This window comes from Styela clava, chromosome 10, assembly GCF_964204865.1.
Source record: "Styela clava chromosome 10, kaStyClav1.hap1.2, whole genome shotgun sequence".
Taxonomy (NCBI): domain Eukaryota; kingdom Metazoa; phylum Chordata; class Ascidiacea; order Stolidobranchia; family Styelidae; genus Styela; species Styela clava.
Window position 1 is genome coordinate 10,753,907 of NC_135259.1, and position 21,602 is coordinate 10,775,508.

Genomic DNA, 21,602 nt, shown 5'->3' on the forward strand with positions numbered 1-21,602 from the left:
ATCACGAAAACGCCCAAAAATTGAACGCGTCAACGCGTCGCGCGACCAATAAACGGCCGACACGACCCATACCTAGGTGTCGCTATACGACGTTCAGGCTACTTCATAGTCAGTTTTGCCAGCGCAATCTGAAGTTGGAACGCTTTATAGCACAACAATATCCCCCCAAAAATACATAATAAGATACCCATACAAACTGTTCCGAAGAAAACCCACCCTGCATTTATTTTGTGTGTTTAAAAATGATCACCTTATTCGGATTTACTTATGTGTTTGAATTTTAACTCTTTTTCCGCTATCAAAAATCAAATCATCATCAAATCATTTGCAATAATATCTCAAGGTATATTAGATTACAAATCTGGGAAGTCTATTTTTCTAACTACAAAAATATCTTGCGCCAAAATGCACAAAAAAACTCTTTGTATAGGAAATATATTACATATTTTTATTGTTTTAATTCGTTTTCCAGTTCTGAAACTAATACTTTAAAAGCAAGTAAACTTGCTATAACAGAATTTCATCATCATTCACATGTATAACATGTTTTTCTCGCAGTGTCATATTCGTATCATGTTCTATAGTTCTTTCAATAAGTCCTTAAACAATGAGGTTGGAAAATGTAATATAGACTGACAATGTTGCTTGAGACAACTCGGAGACATTAACATGCTCCAGGGCACAATTAAAAAGAAAGTTTCGCCGCAATTGATGTAACAATGAATACAGAGGCAGCTATAACAACAAATATTACAGGTGGATTGATTTTGGTTGACTCAATTTTAGGCGATGTTTCATTATTTGAGTTTTCTCCATTAAGTGAACACACATCTCTTTTTTTAAATGGTTCATATTTCGGAATCGCAATATCTTGTGTGTAACCCTGTAATAAAATAAAAATTTAGGTGAGGGATCGTAAAGAATAGATCATTTTGTAATAGAACAGAGTCTAATCCTCTAAAGCTATTTCATTTCTGAATTATAGTATAATGAACGCTATCACTTATCGATTTAAGTTTTATACTAGAAAATATAGTGCAATGGACATTTTAGCATAATTCACGGGCGGCAAATATCTTGCCGTCTTCATTATTATATATATATATATAATCTTTACAAAAAATTTACTCGAATTTAAATATTCTTACCAACAAAAGTTTCTGCCCGTATGAGCAAATTACGCGTCTTTTCGATTCAGTCAAATATTTCTCCGCAAATTTTCTTTTCTCATCGGTCCATTCAATCTGATATCAAAAAGGAATCTCCTCACTCAATATATATTATAAAAAAAAACCTAAATAAGAGTAGTTGTTAATTTGACGTTGCATATATAATATTTTCCAAAGACGGACTTAGCCTATGTTACCGTACAAACTCACGTTTGCTCATTAAAGCGTCATTTATACCAACTGAGTAGAAAGACCACATAAAACTTACTTTGTTCAAAACCCATTTTGCTAAAATATCCATAACTTCCACCGGATTTTGCCTTGCTTCCTGTGCAATACGCTCACCTTCCTGTATAGTTACAGACTCTCCAAGTCCCCAAACTAATCCGATAAATGCTTGCCGGCTTTCTGAAAAAAATTTGTGGGCGCTCCAGAAGTGTGTGTAATAATATGGAGGTAACTATTTTTGTTCGCCACTTTTACACCAAGTTGTGTAAAGGGACTAAAGCCCATGGGCAAGGGGTATATTCACTTGGCTAACACAGACAGTCTCCAAACTCATAATAGAACTAAAATAAGGAAAATCTGAATAAAATTATGGCCTAACCCAAACCTGGTACACACATTACGGGAGTTAGGTTTTAAAATGAAAATAAAATCAAGTAACTTCAACTTTCACAATACTAGGAGAAAATTAAATAATGTGACGAAGCGAGGTCTGTGAGGCAGCTGATGTAACAGAGTCCAGAGAAATAGAATTATGTAGTATTTTTAAGAGTAGAAGAAAAGCAATGTTACAGTTTGAATTAGAAGGTTATTCCTAACGGAGTATGATATAAAACAGCTAAAAACTTCCTTGGAATAAACCTAATAACTAAAAGCGTGAAGATAATTTATATTCAGTGAGCATGCAATGTAAATAAGCTGGCGAGAGGAAAATAATCTTAGTTGAAAAAGCTAATCTGATGTATAGGTATTTAATGTATACAGATATAGTATATGCATGGTTAATATACGTAATGTATGTAATCGTGGTGAAAGTACACACGAAAAAAAAAATATATAAACCACATTCTTACCCATAACTGGAACATAGGAATCACAGAAATCCAACTTCAATGCGGGGTAATGAAACACAAATGCTAAACACATTTCGTTACTTGTTCTTAAGCCACCCTAAAAGAAACAGCTAATTAAATATATATATATATATATGTATATAAAGAAAACGTTATGTTTTTATCTGGCTAACTTATACTAGCTATATTGTACTCATGTAATATAACTAAGTTGCTGTTTTGATATATTTTTTGTGTCTACTTCTGCAATAAAATTTTCTATTTAATTATTATTCATCTTTCTTCGTAAGCCCTTTTGTAAATGGAAATGGGTATTATTATGCATGTTTTAAAATTATGACTCTTAAGTGCTTAAGATGTTATTGCGAGAGCTTCATATTATTGACTTGTAGTCAAAAAAAATTTCAAACCAGGAATCGATTTTAATGTTTTTCGTTTCAGCGGTGACCAAATCAAACCTTGTAAAAATTGCATTTGAATCCATTTACTCGCCTGTTATATTTTCAAGTATAGCAATATATATTATTTGATTTTGAATGAGTTATGGAATTTAATTACTCCCCAAACACAAATATTTTGTTATCAAAGTATCATTGTGAAGTATTATAATATACATACACGATATACTTCAATTAACTTCTGTTACATAGAATAACAAACCGTGGTAACATTGTTTCTTCCAATCGTATCGTAGTCACACTGCATTATAAAAGAATCTCCTTTACGTATCTTAACATCCATATATTGCGTTTCTTGATAATTAGAGTCGTAATGATCATCGCTTGCAATAGGCTCTAATTCCTTTTTGCCTCTGTAGGTTTTAGATCACTTGTGAGAGTGAGCAGTTGCAGTATAATATAATGTGAAAATAAATACACTTCAGTATGGGTGTCTAAGACTTTAGATGTATTTTTCAACATGCACTATTAAAGTATGATACCTCAAATGTCTCAACTCCATGGATTTTGATGCAAGATGGCCGTGTAGTGTTACAGAAAACACTGTCGTTTCTTCAAAGTCTGTTTCATCGAATCCCTGTGTGAGGGTGTTAAAAAATGCAAATTTAGTATCCCGAAAAAGATGTACGTTTGTGAGCTTATCAAATAATTTGTATCTATATAAACATGTGTCGATTTTCAAATTTGCATACTGCAGCAATTAGATACAAAATAGGGTACTCCCGAAGTATGCGCACCAAGATGCGTAACTTGAACCCTAACCTGGTACACAACCTGAGTTCAGGTTGGGCGCCATCTTGGTGCGCATACTTCAGGAGGTCCCAAAATAGATTATCAATTTTTTGCTTGTGGTCTTATGGTTTAAATGCACAATAAGAATAATATACATGGTTTAATTTTTTTAGACAAATGATTGGTTCAATTGGTTTAAAACAAGTTAATTTTAATTAATTAATAAAAGCTTATTAGAATCTTGTACAAACCTGTGAAAAGCATTTGTTAGAACAATAACCGTTTATTCTAAACCTTTCGGTATTCGGAGGAACCAATATGCCTTGAATTGGTTGTGATATTATAAGTAATCCAGCATCATATTTTCGAAGATTTTCTGTATAGTAAAAGCGAACTCCCGAACTGTCGATAATATCTGAAACAATCGAGCACATGTTAAATCACAGTTTAATGCTTCTTCATCGGAGTCAATTGATGCATACAATGGACGTTAATTGAATTTTGCTTACAACCAAATACTTCACGCAACAATATAGAAAGTTTTAGAAAGTATTGACATTTCTAATTTGCCCGATTCTTCCTTACCAGGCTCCAAATCCGAATTATCATAATGGGTTTCCAACAAAATATATTTTGGTCCAATTTTTCCTCCGATTGGATATCCGGCTTCAACTGGAAAACGAACATTAGACATTCCTAAAGCCCAGCCTGCTAACACTTTTGAACAGCCGGCCCAGATTGGATTCATTTCTGCATAGCATTCCAGGTCTCTGCCAAGTCGCGAAATATCCTGAAGAAATGGTGTTGAATATTAAGATATTACTTTTTACCAGAGATAGATTTTTTAATGTGTGGGTGATTGATTGAAAATATCTGATAAATAAACATCGTTCGTTCAGGACGCAGCATCATTATTTGTCAAATGGAACATATCAAAAAGAAACCGGTGTAGCAGGTTTCATATGCAATCTGTTTCTAGGCTATGGGATTCGATGAATCATTTATATTTTGTCGAACGATAACCACCAGCTTACGGGAACTCGAACGATAACTGCGAGAAGCCCGGGTAAAAATAGATGTGCATACAAATAGACTTTAAATCTAATGAAGTGTAAGATGATATTGGGTATTAGCAATATTTGGATTCCGTATCAGTGAAGTTTAATTTTCTTTCACTCGCAAGCCTTACGCAGTATGAAGTTATATCATCTAAAAAAGAAAATACGAACCTTCATATCTTCACATAAGTATATGATAAAATGATGAACCTTCTTCTCATTTCCGGGGGTAATGATGATGTCAAACTGAGAAATTTATTTAAATTATTATGAGTGTGTTTTCATGGGACAATAAATAAGATCCATGATTTGGGTTTCTGCGGGACAACTACATATCGTTACTTCATGATTGTGTGCCGATGAAGCTTTATTTTTTTTCATTCATTCAAGGGTTTATTTCTTCACATATAGACCGAAAATATAAACTAATGTAAATCCAGTGTGAAGAAAATAAAAGAAAAACGCATTTCAGTGTGAAGGGAGGCGCGATAAACCAGCAGTACTTACAAAAGTCAACCTTTTATATACGTTTATACGACCTAATATTTACAGGATCGCTAACACCAATGGGAGAGAACGACTGCAGTCGAGATGGCCGGGGTATAAGCATGTTAATCGCAGTAGGCTACCTGCAAGAACGAATGAAAGAGAGCCATTTTCGTTTGGTTAGATATTACTAGACAATATTTAATGAAATAGGAACCACTCATGATCTTAGACGTGCATGAAATATACGCTCGTTCGGTTTACGTGCTAGCCTGGGACCCTGGCATGCCATGCTCAAATATATCGACACAAAAGCCCATACCAATCTTTTAAATTACCGTGGCCTACCACGAGTTCAACGAAGAATTCCCATCTTTGAGTGATTTACCTTTCACAATAAATACCGTACTTATAGTCTGGAGTGCGTTACAGCTATCAAATACCATCCGACTTTTGCTGAGCACGAGTTAGCAAAATCATAACGGAAGACTGCTGTCACGATTTCATAACAAAATTTTCTCATTAATGAAAAAATAAAAAGGCGGAATTTTAGAGAGAAATATCAGATCTCATAAGAATATTGGGAAAAAATAAATGTAATAGCCCTCTAGCGACAACAACCATATTTAACCACTGGACATTTCTAAGCAATTGGTCCAGTAATTATGCTTCGGCTTGAGAAATGTCGTTGTTGTTGTTGTTGTTGTTGTTAGACATCTCTTTAGAAAAACTCAATATTGAAGTTGACGGATGGCGGATATTGAAAAGACTATATTCAGCTTCAGGTTATATTTAAAACCTGTAGATCTTAATCAAACAGCGAATAACCAAATAGTTTCCTTATTTGAAACAGCTTGAACAAATTATAACAAACGACCACTGATATTCAGTTGTGGCTTTGGCTTTTCGGCGGTTAGATAACTCACGGTCTCCCAAATTAGACAAACTCTAAGAATAGGTTTACAATTGTAGTTTTAAAACTATTTTCTCTCACCCCAATTATGTGATGAACTTTTCGCTCCTCTGGTATTTTGAATAATTTGCATAGATAATATGTATCACGTTTGGGAATTTTAAAATTTGTTGGTCGAATATCAAAATGCTTGTATTCTTTTTCGCCAACGTCTGTTTGAAATTTATCAGTAAAGGCAATGAGGTTGCATCAGACAATGACAATGAACAAAGCACTACGACGCGGTGGTGGGCGTCTCAATTTTAAATTTACAAACATAATGGATGAAGTCCTTGCACAATTCCCTCTCGTTAGAGTGTCACATATTGGTTATTAAAATTTTCGAAGTAGTATCAAACAGTCAAAAGTGAATAGGATAAGAATACAAAAGTATACAAATGTTTAAATAATACCTTTCTTATCAATATGTGTAACAGCATTAATCAGTTTCAGACTTTTTGCCCCTGAAATAAATAGTATTACATGCGTATATATCTGTTTCAATAATAAGCGTTTTATACCCGTTGTAAGGCTATAGTTTTTGTATCCTCTTGAAAACAATGTATCAAAGTATACATTTTGTCTTGAAATATACCGACGACAATTGCATTGCTTTATTTTACATAACTGAGACAGGCATTTCTTCGAAAATAAAAAAATAAAAATTAAAAGCGAGGAATACAATTACCTCTATTTCCTGTGTGATAATAAGACCAGCCTGGTTGCATTGCATCAATATCGCTTTCACCGTACGCCCAAATTATTCGATAAGTTCCTTCCTGCGGTAATTTGCATTGTATATAAAAAGTGTCAATTTTATAACGTTAAATTTATTTTTACCATCATAAAACATGACTTATTTAGAATTGACACGAAATCTGTTAAAATTATAAAATAAATTCCTGAGACTCACTGGTGAGCGCAAATTTCGGATTAGCGGTCATGTAGGTTGATAAATAGTTCATAGCTAAAATTAGGCTACGCTACATACACCAATGATCTTGTCATCATCATCGCATGTGACTCGTTTTCTGGTTACGGTTGCCATTGTGTGTGTTCCGTTTTCCCAACCTTCAAGCACTTGGACATCTTGTTGTTTGTCAACAACAGGAATGCCATTTTTATCCGAGTGACAGTCCTGTCGAGTAAAATTTTCAAGGTTCGAAATAGGTGAAAACATCCAGTACTATAGTTTAACACGTACCAGTGATTACAGAACAAAATTCATGCCAAGATATAAATGTTATTTACCAATACGTAGGTTTCGTTGTTTAACTTTCCTGCAATAATCAAATCAGCTCCGGCCATAGAAGTCGTCTGCGAGAAACCTATTCCTATCCACCCCATTGTAGGAGCAATAAACTGTAAACAGAAAAAGATAAGGAAACTTTCCAAAAATTGACAAAAAATAATAAAAAGGGAAAAAAATACAAGAAAAAGGAAAAAAGCACGCAATGGACACACAAGACATAAAGCGAAATACAGTAGAAAGTAGAAAACTTACTTGCAATGATATATTCTTCTCATCAAAATTCCATTTCAAATGCACGGTTTTTCCGGTATCAAGCCAAATATTATAAGGAAAATCTTCATCGGTTACACCAAGATGCACTTCATCCATACTTGCTTTCAATACGCTAGAGGTTACTGTTAAATAATATTCAGATAATGTTCAAAAATACAACAAATTGTTTAAATATAAAACAAACTTTACCATCCGTTTCTGGTTTCATTCCAAGAGTGTTCAATATTCGATAGCCTGAAAAATAATTTAAAAAGTACTGTTACAATGATGAATCAATCATTGATTCTTTTATTTCATAATTTATTTTCATATTTGCTTGGTTCCGTTACATACATTTAATTTATCAAAATATTTAATTCCCATTGTTTTCAACATAACTAACAAAAACATATAATGGAGAACTTCGAATAAAAAGCCGTTTTATGTTTATTTACAAATAATTAATATTGTGCAGTGTAAATTTTCCATCGACGATGAAAAAACGTACTAAAATGTGGAGTTCACACCATGCCATACCTCTGTTGGTCATATGATAATCTTCAGTTGTTATTTCTTTCGTTTTGTCTTTATCTCCGAAGGCCCAAAGAAAGTTATTGTCTCCTTTCTAAAAAGAGGGAAAATTACTTATTCAACTAAAAAAAAAACTATAAAAGTAACAAACGTTGTATAAAGCATATTTTTTCATTATATTATTTTCACCAATATGTTATATTAAGGAAAAATGCTATAAATTAGAAAAAAAAGCACTTTGCATGTTACATCCACAAACATAATTTTTTTTACAAATATCTCGTTGTCTTTTGTTGTATCTTCAGATTTGAGTGGTCGTTTAATTTTCATGTAGGTTGTTCCATTTTCAGCACTGTCGAGTATTTTCACATCTTGATGGAAATCTATTCGCACCATTCCCGTCATATCAGAGTATGCATCCTTGATGAGAAAATATATAAATTATATTATGATACGTGAAGACAATTACAAACACGTGAACAGCCATATACCGGGTGTCCTCTCATCACATAAATTTCTCAATTATTTCTACAAAAATGAAAAAAATTCTAATAATTTTGTTAACGCTTGAACTTTTACTGTTTGTGTATGATTATACCCAACAGTTTCAATAATCTAAGAAGCTTTGCACAACAAACGTTATGTTCTCTCTAGACTAGAGTCTATATCGAATATGTTCCAAATGACCTCCCCAGTGTTGGAGACTTGAAAAATTGTCATTCACTTACTTGGTTTTCTGCAGAAGTGCAATGTCTGCGGTCTGGGCATGTAATTAGCAAAAAAAAATACTACTGGGCACAATACCTCCTAAGGAATTCTCACAGAGACCGCTATACTCAACCACTATACCAAGTTCGAAGCATGGGTAACGATTTCAGTAAAGACCGATCAGAATGAGTTTTAGTTAACGTTGAGTGGGCACCTCATTCATTCAAGTTGAAAATTCCAGATTTTTATCTGTGTAGGTTTTCTTTTGTCACAATGCTTGAACAACAATTGGTTAACTTAAGGTTGCAATGACAGAAAAAAAAAATCAGAAAAACGCCTATGGAGAAGTGCGTGTGAGTGATTGACAATTTTGCGCGACGAAAGCAAATCTGTCTCCAACTCTAGGAGATCATTTGAAACATAATCCAAAGAGAACATAACTTTTGCACAAATGTTCCTAGATTTCCCAAAAAACGTTTGGGTACAATCATGCACAGAAAGACCTTCAAGTGCAAGCAAACTCAAACAAATTTCTTCATCTTCATTTTTTGTAGAAATAATTTTTTGCAGTCACCCTCTACACGTTTCGCTGATGGTTTTCATATTAAAAAAGAAGCATACTTTTATAAATAAAAGTTTTTATTCACTATTCTGTATTCACATTCAAAAAAAAAAAAATGCTGTAATAAATTAGTGTTCCCACCCAAGCGTATGGTTTTCCATCCTTCATACCCATTATGATGAGATCTGCTTTCTGCATCGTTTTTGTCTCTGAAAATCCAATTCCTACCCATCCTAAAGTTTGCGCGGAGACCTGGATGAAAAATATAAAGTATGAAAATTTTTATCCACGTTTTTTTTATTCATGATGTAATGTTTTGAAAAAGTAACGAATATGATTTGGCAACAACAACGTATCCGAATCATACTCACAAATTAATTTGTATGCTATATGGAAAACCACAATTCGGTTCATCTTTTTGGACTCTATTGGAATTCATTAGTACACTGTAACAAACATGTTTGAAATAAATTGTATATGTTGTCAAAGTCATTGCCATGGGCGTGTTCTTTAATAGTATAATTTTACGTTATTATTAGTAATCAGCAGATAGGCTACTGCAAATTATAAATGTCTTTATTTGTTGATTGATTAAAATGTCCTATTTTGCTAAACTTGAATGTACCTAAGAACCAATTTGTACCTCTATGTGTTGAGATAAATGTTCAACGTGGTATTTTTCAAGTACTTTACTCTTTGTAATTGCAATTATCGCCGTATTAATCCGAACGTAAAGCAAGCAAATCTATATTAGTTTACTTTCCAGAAGATGAGCAAAGCTTTCCAATGGCATATAACTATCACTAACCATTTTATGAGTTATGTTACACGTTCTCTTAATTAAAATAAAACTCCGCTTTAATGCAATGGGTAAAGAAAAACATCGAAACATATTCCCCAGGGTGATAAAACAATGTAGTAAAACATATTTTGTCTATTGATCACAGCAATTGCTTGATCAAAATCAGTTTGTTTTTTATTCAAATATAACGTTCATCTTCATTTTCTTCACTTTTTAAAAATTGAAAAGTGGTAAATGAATATAAGAACATAACAAAAAAGTAATGTAAGAAATAAAGATATATTTCAAAATAATTTGGATCTCTAAACTTGTTAAAACAACTCCTTAAAACGGACTGTTCGATAACACTGCACAGTATCAATTTATTGGTAAATCAGGCTTAAATTATCAGTTGCAGCGTAATTTCACTTACTTCAAATATTATATCTTGTCCATTAAATTCCCAACCAACTTTAAAACCTTTTCCCATATCTTCTGAAAATTTTTGCCCACTTACGATGATGAGCAGTAGCAAAGCTGAAAAGTTTCGTAGCATGACTATATTTTTCATTGTATTAGGTAGACCTGAGTAAAATAATATTAGTTCTGTTGCAAAGGAAGCTTCTCCAACATCACCAAAATAGCGAGTTAATTGCTTAACATGTCATTCTTTTTAAGTTTAGTTTATACCAGGACAGTCCTATAACAAGCAGGAACATTTACCCGTGCATATCTACAAAACCCATTCGCCATATCATCTTGCTTTATATTATAAAATATACAATGAACATTACCGATTGAACATCTGAAAAAATGGGATTAATGCGCTCAACGCATTCTCAAATCAAATCACATTACACGGTATTCAGGTTCAACCTATAATATAGCAATAAACATTCTCAACTCCCGTGACAAAGGTATATTAGATTAATTTGCATCACATGACTGCTTGTTCCCAAATTACTTTTAACTTATCATGGAATACAATCAATAAACAAAAGAGACTGAACCACTAGAAAAGAAAAAACCACTCATTTATCAACACAAGTACACATTTCGTTGTTATTTGATATACATTAACAACGCCGTAGGCCTGTTAGCACAAAATAAATAAAGGAAGATTCGACTCAGATTCTAAATATATAAATATATCATTCTAGATAAGGTCGTGATGTTGTCTCCTACAAAAGCGATGCACAAATTACATCACCCAATATACATGACTGAATTTGTATTACCCTTGTCTTTTTGTGTGGCTGAATATAAATATGCCAGTATCGGCGTTTTTCTTGTATATAATTCATTTTGTCTATTTACTTAGTTTTACGGTTTCAAAATTTCTGGACAAAAATGCATCAAACAATAAAATTACTTTAGAATGTTTAGATGCTTGGAAGGATTGGAATGAAGGATTAATTATCGGAAAAGGCCGTTTTTAACGCGAAATGAATTGGATGTTACGATTAATTGAAGTGAGGATTTAAATAACTTGGAATTGTCCAAATTAGTATATTTATAAACTATTAAATTGCTGCATATTCTTTTTCATTAAGATTGTTTACTCACTACATTGGACGGCATACAGTTGCATAAAATAATAATAAGGGATGATCGATTGAATTTTGGTTGAAAGATCCCGGCGTTTCAAAAATATTAGCTTCCTGCATATTGGTGACTATTTATACAGCCTTGTTCGGGATAAATTCATGTAAAACGCCTAATTGAAACATGTTCAAAAGTTGTGTTTAAATGATAATTGTATCCCACTAATACAACTGCTATCAATCCATTTCTTTCTTCAATATTGAGTTAGACTAAGCCATGACCAAGATGTCACAAATTTGTCAATATTGCCAAATGTGCGTCCAAAACTGAGATATAGACACATATTGAATTATCGAAATTGAACTGTGATTTGATATCATATTTGATATAGAGTTTATCACATTATGAACATATCTCATAATGTATGCATAGGGTCCAAGAGTGTGAATATCCATGGATCCAATTAATTATCTAAATCTAAATGTCCACGGGCGCAAATACCACTGGTTTACAAGTGGACCGATACATAAGTGTAAATGCATTAATGAAATACCGACCGCTGCATTAGTGCATCAAACAAGATGTGAAAAACTGTGGTGATATTGAAATAGTAAATGGGAGGAAAGGGCGTAAAAAAATGCTTTAAACTTTGAAGGGAACAAAATAAACAGACGTAAATTTTCTTTTTAATCTTCAGTTACAGAATCAACGCAACGATTTATGTCGATGACACTTCACAATATTGTTCGTTATATAATATAATATTTGCGATGGTTAGGCTTTTATTTAGAGAATCACACCGAACATACGTTTTTTCCAAGCTTGGTCAAAGTTAACGAGTAATTGAATTTTTTTAAAATACTATCACGATGTATACATAAAACAAAAAAATCAGTCTAGCGCTAAAACCACGCTTCAATTAGGATGCCTCTTATCTCGTTGTGTTTCTAAACAAAAAAGCAGCGAAGATTTGGTTACGCCGTGTTGTTTGGCATTAGCGGTTATTCTAAATACCTTGGAATGTAGCAAAGATTAAATATAACTCCTAAGATTTTGAGTTCAAAGTGCTTAAACTTTCTGAAGTTATATATCGTAGTCAGATATTTTGAGCAACGAGAAGCGACGACAGATATATCAACGACAAGCGAGTGGTTACTATACTTGCTGATATATAGTAAAACATGCATAATAAATGTGGATTTATCGATTATTTTAAACAACAATTCGAAAAGTCAAATATACACTTCATTAAAGTAAAGAACGAAAATAAAAAGATCACAATTCAAATACAACTGGAAAATAACTATTTTTGGAGCTCCCGAAGTATGCGAACCAAGATGGCGTACATCGGAATGTAATATGTGTACTAGGTTAGGGTTAGGCCATAATTTTAGATATAAATACTACGGGAGGCTTGGCTAGTCTTCGAACTGATAATAGGACTAAAATAAAGAAAATTGGAAAAAAATTATCGCCTAACCCTAACCTGTTACCCATGTTACGTTCCGATGTCCGCCATCTTGGTTCGCATACTTCGGTAGCACCCTATTTTTAGCAACGATTCCTGTCTGAAAGCGGGCTACCACCCCCGTAAAAAACAAAATCACGGACCTGCCACATCATTTCCCTTGGCACGGGAGCGTAAAATAAGGAAAGCCAACGCTATCAAGCAACTCTAGTAATTGCGTAGTAAAATAGTTATTTCACAGATTTCATACCAAACTCTGTTCTGCTGAACATTCGAAACTTGTCCCTTCAAGCACAGTTTTCAGCCTCCGTAATGGGTTAGCTTCGTGTGGGGCTGGGTATTCTTGAGTACCCGAGGATTTCAGAATCGAATAAAATATTTTTCAAATCGAATTGAATCGCGAATGCTTGGGAAGATATTTCAAACGACGTAATTTAAAGTGATTTTTGATTATAATGGGTCCTCCAACCTGTAAAAATATGGAAAACATATAGGATTCGTTACTTTGTCAATTCGCTGCGTTGTCACACACTACAAGAAACACGTTTCATCAATACCTTACTGTGAAGGAGAGAGTCATATGTATGAATTGCATTTTACAAATAGAAGAGCCACTACATCTGATCGGGTAACTTTTGATCCGAGTCAATCTGGCAGTAATTACACTGGCAGCTACAGAAAATAATCGCTGACTAATAATATTCGCAGGGGTTGATGTTACCATCTCACACATATATATACTTGCCAACAAGCTTGCTCAGGATTGAATAATCAGCATTTTGCTCTTTCCAACAAACACAGGGGATGGAACATCAGAAAGTAGCCTACTTTGGAACTAAAAATGTGTTCATTTTATAAGCAACACTGACTTCCCGATTCTAATGAATCGGAGGTAAGGCCTATAATTGACGTCGATTGATGAGTTGATGAAGTTAAAGGTTCAGCTTTTACACATACGCTTTGACCAGACTGTGTTGGACTCAATATCAGTTGCAGATTAAGTTCCATTCACGATTGCTTTTGACATTCAAGGTCAAATAAATAACGTAAAGGTTAAATAATAACGTCAAATAAAACACTTGGGCATCGGCGCATCAATTCGGACGAATTTGTAATTCGTATAAATGTTAAACATCATCCTCTAACATAAGGAGGAATTTTGTCCATTCATTTATTTTTTCTGCAAAACTATAAGTTGAAATATATTTTCAGGGAAGACGCAGTTTCTGGAGCATTTTTTGTAAAATTGAGAAGTGGCATTATCATATCGGAAAGACTTTCCCATTCCTCGTTGTTTAAGCTAAATGGCTTCTCATCTAGTGGTGTACAGTTGCATTCTAGGGTATGTCTGCTCGAAAAAAATGTGTACGATTGGATGCAGCAAATAGCATTCATGTTTTTTGGGGGGGAATATCTCGAGTCAACCCCCAACTATGGAACTATATCAAGTCTGGTAATGATGTTTGCAGTTGCTGCTTGATGTATGGGTAGTCCGATCTATTCGTAATGAGTTGAATTGTAGAATTGATAAGATTTTGTACTAAGCAGATTCAACTTCAATTCTTCAGTTTTTAAACAACCGTTGCAAACTGGGTCTATACCATAAATTTATTGTCAAAACCTAAGCAATGGTTGTCCAATCTGAGTTTAATGTCAACTATATTTATTAACCTATCGTGATTGCAAATTCTCAACTGCCCTGTTTTAATTGGATATTCAAAGTTTAAAAAGTTACAACGAGCTGTCTTTTGATTGATGTGTTTTCAAGAATACATTAGATGAAAATATCTGAAGCGTGACCAATGTTCTCCATCTTCATTCACTTTTGTGGAGGAACTGAACAAAGCCAAACATGGAATTGTTAAATCAAATCAAAGGGAATTATTAGCATTGAAAATGATTTACTGGAGCAAATTGTGATTTCTAGTACAATAACGCTTCAAGTTGGACAAAGACGTAAAATGAAGCTTTCATTTTCAAAGCTGCTACTGAAGTGTGGCCTCTTTTTTATGAAAGATTGAATTATGCGTACAACAGGAGGGCATTCAATATCCGACATACCAGAGCATCAATAAGTCAATCATATTGTATCCTCACCGCTACACGTCTGATCAACGATATTCATCATATAAGTACGGGCCACCACCCTCAACCTTCTCGCATCAACTAGTGAATATTGCGGTGACAATAAACAAATGTAAAGGTAATCCGGGAATGTATACCAAGTGCACTGGGTTATATTCGCGAGTTGAATATGTGTTAATCATTTTTTGTGGATTAAACAGTACACGTGTAACAGAGTTCATTGCCACATTGATCTCTTCTCTCTCAGCTTTCCGCATAATTGCTCTTGATGCAAAATGCAGTGATATGAGGAGAAGTCATTTGGGATATGCATTTTGGGATATTCCTTGCGCTAACGCGCTCTTCTTTCTGATCGTGAACGGAATCTCATCAGTAGTCTCAGAAGCCATCTTTTTCAAGTTAACGTATTTTGCCAGGCTCACAAAAAAACTCATCATAGCGGATCAATTTCATATCTGTCTAATTTGAGAAAACTCACCCTGGTTATTAGGTTCGCAGTTAGTGGCTTTTTCCAGTGCCAGGTAAAGTATTCGGCATTTTCAACGTGTTCTATCAACTGTGACAAAAGATTGTCTCACATTGGTTTCACTCTTCTGGTCACTGTTGAATCAAAAAAACTGCTTCCCCCACCCCGCTTCTTATAACTGGTAGCATAAATTTACGAAATACAATCAAACGACCCAAAGCAAGCGTTAAAAAAAAAAAAATTCCAAAAAAATAAATAAATAAAGGACAATTTGCTTCAAAATTGATGAACTTTTATTCGTTGTATGGTGACAAATAAAATATTTACCTAGAACTTTTAAATGTAGGTAAAATATTTACATATTATTACAGAGCTATCTTATATTCGTAATTCATTCTCTTTGTTGAATGATGGTGCATGCTAAGATAAAACACTTTCGAACGCACAAGGAAAAACATTTAGTGCGTTACAACATCTCGAAATAAGAAAAAAATATATTTCGATGCGAAAGACTCAGTCACGTCAAAAAAATCCTATATACACTTATCTGTGTATGGTGAAAAAATGCAGGAGTACCGCAATAGCAACAAGTGACAGCAATACTGTATAATAATTGCGGGCCAATGGCATGCGAAAAAGCTTCATTCTGGAGAAGGATACGACAGAACATCCGTTGAAAAACCATGAACAAGCCTGCGAATATTTCTTTATTTCCTCATTGTTTTCTTCGCAAGGAATACGGGGGAACTCAAATGACTTTCTGAAAACGAATTCAGGTATGGCAAAATTTAGTAATGTATACAACATATTACATAATATTACTTCGAAAGTCTCAATGAAATTGAAAAAAAAAAAAGTTCATTTTACGTCTAGTCGACAAATTCCAGTTTTAACCTTGATTCATTGAAGATGTAATATACTTTAGCAACGGATCTCAAAGGCATTCTGATTCGAGCTACCCATAGACCCACAAGAATATTTTTATTGGGTGATATGAAAAGACGAGTACTAGAGACGCAGTGAATCGGTGACGGTTAGCAACATTACCACTTTTATTGATTCCTTATCAATCAGCAAGATTTGTCCATTTTTTGCACAGCTCGTCTCAAGCATCAAATCCCACAAGTGCAGTTTTAAGTATTTTGTGGCGTCTGAAGCTGCCGCAAAATCATGGCGGGATTACCAAACCATGGCCGCTATTGCCAAACCCATGGTGACTCAATTTTTAGCTGCCACGAACTAATGGTGAAATGCCGTTACCGCGGCAGCAAATTAAAAACCAATGACTAGCGTCATTAACGCACGTTTATTGCTGTTTGGACAATCGGAAATACGCCATTTCGCCCTTCTGCAAAAGGTGGTGCCAACGTAACGGTATTGGTTCACAGCATCGAATTTTGCAACACAAAAACATCCCCCGTATTCGACAGAACACCTGGTGAAACTACATCTGCACCACAATAAAGCTCAGCAAATACCTGGATTTATGGATCTTCCCACATAAAAAAGAAACTTGGAAAATAAAAGCAGCAGGCAAGAAACCACTTCATCGGAATCGTCAACATCATTTAGAACTGCCAAAACCAACAGAGATAGAGGAATAACGAAAAAATAATTTGAAAAAACTTCCACAACTACTAGCATGTTTTCCCAGGTAGCCTCACGCAAGTATTGCCCTATTGAAGGCGTAAAACTCAATACGATAATAACAGCACAAAAGTAGTGGAAGTGGTGAGAGAAAGTAAACCACAGTAAGTAGCGAAGGTGATCTCTATTTTGAAGAATGAACCCTAGAACTTCCGTCGACACATGCTGGGCATAAAGGAATTTGGGCTGGATTCCATCTGTGTCGTCCTGATTCGTGAACAGTAAAACGAGAATATCGGTCAGAGACCGAAGACTTATCGAACAAAAGTTAGGGATCCCAAAACAGCGCTCTTACCCCATAGTGACACCTTGTGTCCCATCACTTATTGACACCATGCATAATTTGCCCAAAATCAATAGGCTTCTGGTCCGAAATATGATGAATGTACATGTAAAATCTGCAGCAGATCCAATCTCACTTTCGTGAGATATCGCGTGCATCTAACAGACAAACAGACAAATACCAATCAACATACTTACGGATTAAAATCGATAAGTAAAAAGGCAGGAAAAATTTTGCTGACGTAACCACGACATGTCGGCTGAAATGGCAGGGCTGCCTCTGATGGTGACAAATATTGGGTAAGTTGGAACATCCCGAAGTATGAGAATCAAGATGGCGGACAAGATGGTATGATCTCTCTGTCTCTTTGTTCACACATAAAATATGTGACATATTTCGAAATTTACCCGTTGCGTGCTGAAAGATCCTTAACTCTTCAAAAATTAGGTCACATTAGACCACATTCAAATGGCCTGGTAAATGATGTAAATGAGTGCCTTTCGAAGATTTCAAATATTTTTGTCACCTTTTACACCTACTGAACCTTTACGTTTGTTTCATAGTCAAATATACCCATAATAATATGTCACGAATGCCGTCAATCTTATAGGCTTGTTTCGTCGACGTACGCTTCAATCATCTTATTGGCATACCCGGGCAGTATAAAATCTGAGAGTTTGCGTGATGACAATGTTGGGTTTAACGATCGAAGCTAGATTTAGAATCCAAAAAGACAATATAAAAAACGAAGAAGCTACAATAAAGCGCGGTTATCTTAGGTAAGGGCAGTGGCGGCGCGTCAATAGGGCCAACCGTTTTTTCGGTATAATAAAGAATATTCGAAAAATACCTCAATATCGGTTGCACAGACTGTCTACACTAGCCATATTCTCCCGACATGGTTCATTTTTTGCTCGCAAAGCCTTCGCCGAACGTCGACGGGACGACGCCGATTTTGCCCCGGTTGCTCATTGTATATCGTATTCTCTCTTTTATCTTCCACTCGCCGCGTTTGTCTCGTTTGTTTTCTGTTTCTTTTACTAAATCATCGGGGCCGATCGGGGCTAGCCCCGAAATTATGACGACACAATGCCAACGTTTCTTACAACAACGTGTTGACATATTCACGCATTCCTTCTCGTTCGTTGGTTGCTTGAAGAGTTGATAGTTTCCTCGCCTTCGTTTTTGTCGCTTGTTTCGCTGTTTGAATCAGTTAGAGACCTTTAGACCATTTGCTTTCGATTTTCCACATTCCTTTTGAGCTCCTCACTTCTTTCCGGCTTCGCATTTCTTAGCCTTAGACCTCATAATGAATAAGGTTGATGCACTACTTCGCACTCCGTTTTCGCAGCTGCCGCTGGAACAAAAATTAGAGGTACAACGTCTTGGGCCTTATCAACCAAAAAATTGTTCACTGGAACAATCCCATGACGGAGGAAAGCGTCGGCGTACATTCTGCGCAGAAACTTGGTATAAAAAACACGAATGGTTGTGTTACAGCGAGGACAAAAATGCACTTTTTTGTTTTTATTGCCTACTTTTTGCTACCGCCGTGACTCACGTTGGTGTAAATTTCGTTTTAGAGATCTTAAACATCTTTCCGAGCGTGTCAGGGATCATCAATGTTCTATGGAGCATCTGGACAATGCAGTAAAATACCGAACATTCGGAAATGTTAATATTGCAGCACAGTTGGATGAAGGACGCGCGGTTTCTATTCGCCGGCACAACCAAAACGTCGAGAAAAACCGCCATGTTCTTGGTCGATTGATAGATGTTTTGAAGTTCATTGGTTGTCACGAGCTGTCCCTCCGTGGGCACGATGAACGGGCTGGCTCTTCTAATAGAGGGGTATTTTTGGATATGGTGGAATACACCGCATCCCTAGATACAGTATTGAGAGATCATCTTGATGCCGCAACAGTTTCGAAAGGGACATCTAAGGATATCCAAAATGATTTGCTCGACTCAATGTATAAAATTTATTTACAACATTTGGCTCTGAAAATTGAGAATTGCCAGTTCCTTTCGATTCAGTTTGACGAGACAACTGACATCACGTGCGTTTTCCAACTGGCTGTAATTTTTCGGTTTGTGAAAGATGGTAAACCTACCAAGAGATTTTACAGCTTTGTACCTATCGTTGATCGCACGGCTTGAGGGATATCGGCTGTACTGAAAGAAATGTTACAGCCTTACAACGCGAAGTCAAAATTGATAGCTCAAACTTATGACGGCGCGGCAGTCATGAGTGGGTCGAAACATGGTGTTCAAGTTTATATAGAAAGAAGATTTTCCTCATGCGCATTTTTTACATTGTTATGCACACCAATTTAACCTCGTTATTAAAAATATGTGTCTTGATACCCCTCTCGTCCGTATATTTTTTGCAAATGTTTCGAGGTTTTCTTCATTTTTTTCCGTTTCGCCGAAGCGCTCTGACCTCCTTCGCCAGATATGTAGCCGCCGTCTCCCAGCTTGTGCACCAACACGTTGGAACTTCCAATCACGCGTGGTGTAGAGCGTGTCCGAAATTAGGTCTGAGCTAATTGAGCGTTTCAATGGCATTCAGAGCTCTCCGGTTTGGGACAAACGCTCTGTGAGGGAGGCGGCAGGTCTAAAGCGTCTGCTAGAAGATGGTGAGTTTTCATTTTTTCTCGCTTTTTTCTCCACAATATTCTATCACGAGGATGTATTATACGGCGCATTGCAGTCAAGGCTAATGGATGGAGCGTCTGTGCAGTCGTGTATTTCAGACTTCTGCGATGCTGTATCTCGTATCCGGGAAACAATAAAATACGACGACACATGAGGTGCTTCTTTACGCCGCGGGCAAACAACGCAGCGTTTGATTTTGTCTGCAAAGGAATGCTGTAACATTCTGGTGAATCAAATAGGCGATCGTCTGCGCACTGAACACCTTGCCGCGTTCTCTTTGATGAACCCCAAAAATTTTTCAAAATTTGCACGTCAATTTCCCATCCATTTGTTGGCTACTGTCTCCAAATTTTACCCCATGATAAACGTGGTGAATTGGAAAATGAATTGCGATGTATATACACCAATCAAACTTTTTTGAACATCACATCAACTTGCGCGCTCTATGGGTTCCTCATAGATAACACTCTAGTAACTACCTTTGCGGCGTCTGCAAAATTTCTGGACATCATTTTGATGACGCCTATTTCTTCCGCCGACGCAGAGCGAACATTCAGCACGCTTAAGCGTATTAAAACGTATCTCAGAAACACAATGAAGCAAGATAGATTAAATTCCGTGGCTGTTTCATCCATTCACAGAGACGTTATTTCTGGGATGCATGACTCAGATCAGCGCGTTATTGAGCATTTTGCTTCCTGAAAACCGTGGCGTACTGCATATATGTTCAAGCAGTAGAAGTCTAGCAGCATATATATCTATGAGTGAGCGACGCATGTCCTTATCTTTGCATTACCTTTCCTTTCTTCATAGTAACGTTTTAAACCTTATTTTAGGTTTTGTCTGCTTTCCCGAGGTTTCTGTTAATATGTCATTGTATTTATCTTGGTAAATATTGCCTTTCCTTTTGAAAGAGGTTTCAAAATAAAATATGTCTATATTTATTAATCTCTTGACTTGGACCGGTTTTAAAGACACTTTCTTATCGTTAAAAATTGTCGCTTTTGCCGATTGGTTGTTACCGATGGAATGGTTTTTATACTCATAATATGATGGGAGAACTTACAGCGCTCATCCTGTCCCCGTAGATGGGGGTGAATTGGTCCCGCAGTAGCTTGCCCCGGTTGTCAAAATGACCACGCGCCGCCACTGGGTAAGGGGTAGTATTAAAGCGGTGGGGGAGCATAGTTGAGTTGAGGGATGTCGAGCAGAGGTGAAAAGGTTGCGACAGGGAAGTGGGCCGAGAATAAGAAGGTTGGGGGTGGTAAGGTAGCGGGGCGAATAACGGGTTGAAGTTGACAAGGCTGGGAAGATAAGACAGAGAGTCGAAATGAGAAAGGATGGGAGACATAGGCGGTGGGTCAAGAATAGGAAGGTTGATGGAGAGGGGGTAGCGGTTTGGGGATATAAAGTTTCAAGGAGATAGGGCG

The 21,602-nt window shown here is 35.8% G+C and overlaps 1 protein-coding gene across 2 annotated transcripts; it reads right to left on the reverse strand.

Annotated features, from left to right (window-relative positions):
- Positions 1 to 335: 335 nt before the first annotated feature.
- Positions 336 to 10,595, reverse strand: LOC120338128 (DBH-like monooxygenase protein 1 homolog). 2 transcript variants are annotated; one of them, XM_078117156.1, is made up of 20 exons: positions 10,454 to 10,595; positions 9,381 to 9,491; positions 8,243 to 8,389; positions 7,976 to 8,063; positions 7,649 to 7,693; positions 7,439 to 7,581; positions 7,186 to 7,296; positions 6,926 to 7,072; positions 6,623 to 6,713; positions 6,348 to 6,398; positions 5,977 to 6,107; positions 4,668 to 4,742; positions 4,024 to 4,228; positions 3,690 to 3,853; positions 3,189 to 3,283; positions 2,909 to 3,059; positions 2,249 to 2,345; positions 1,438 to 1,577; positions 1,149 to 1,244; positions 336 to 883 (listed from the first exon to the last, which is right to left on the reverse strand). In XM_078117156.1, the coding sequence occupies exons 1-20, from the start codon at positions 10,589 to 10,591 to the stop codon at positions 686 to 688; spliced, it is 2,424 nt and encodes an 807-aa protein (XP_077973282.1). In that variant the 5' UTR covers positions 10,592 to 10,595; the 3' UTR covers positions 336 to 685. The 2 variants fall into 2 exon arrangements, with proteins under 2 accessions (XP_077973282.1, XP_077973283.1); XM_078117157.1 differs by lacking the exon at positions 6,348 to 6,398.
- Positions 10,596 to 21,602: the final 11,007 nt, after the last annotated feature.

What these genes read in the sequence shown, in the direction of transcription:
- LOC120338128 (XM_078117156.1), bottom strand. Translation starts at nt 10,591, where the DNA reads ATGAAAAATATAGTCATGCTACGAAACTTTTCAGCTTTGCTACTGCTC. An exon ending in TTATCATATGACCAACAGAG is followed by an intron (nt 7,694 to 7,975) that starts GTATGGCATGGT and finishes ATTATTTTTCAG; the next exon opens with GCTATCGAATATTGAACACT. An exon ending in TTATCACACAGGAAATAGAG is followed by an intron (nt 6,399 to 6,622) that starts GTAATTGTATTC and finishes TATTTATTTCAG; the next exon opens with GGGCAAAAAGTCTGAAACTG.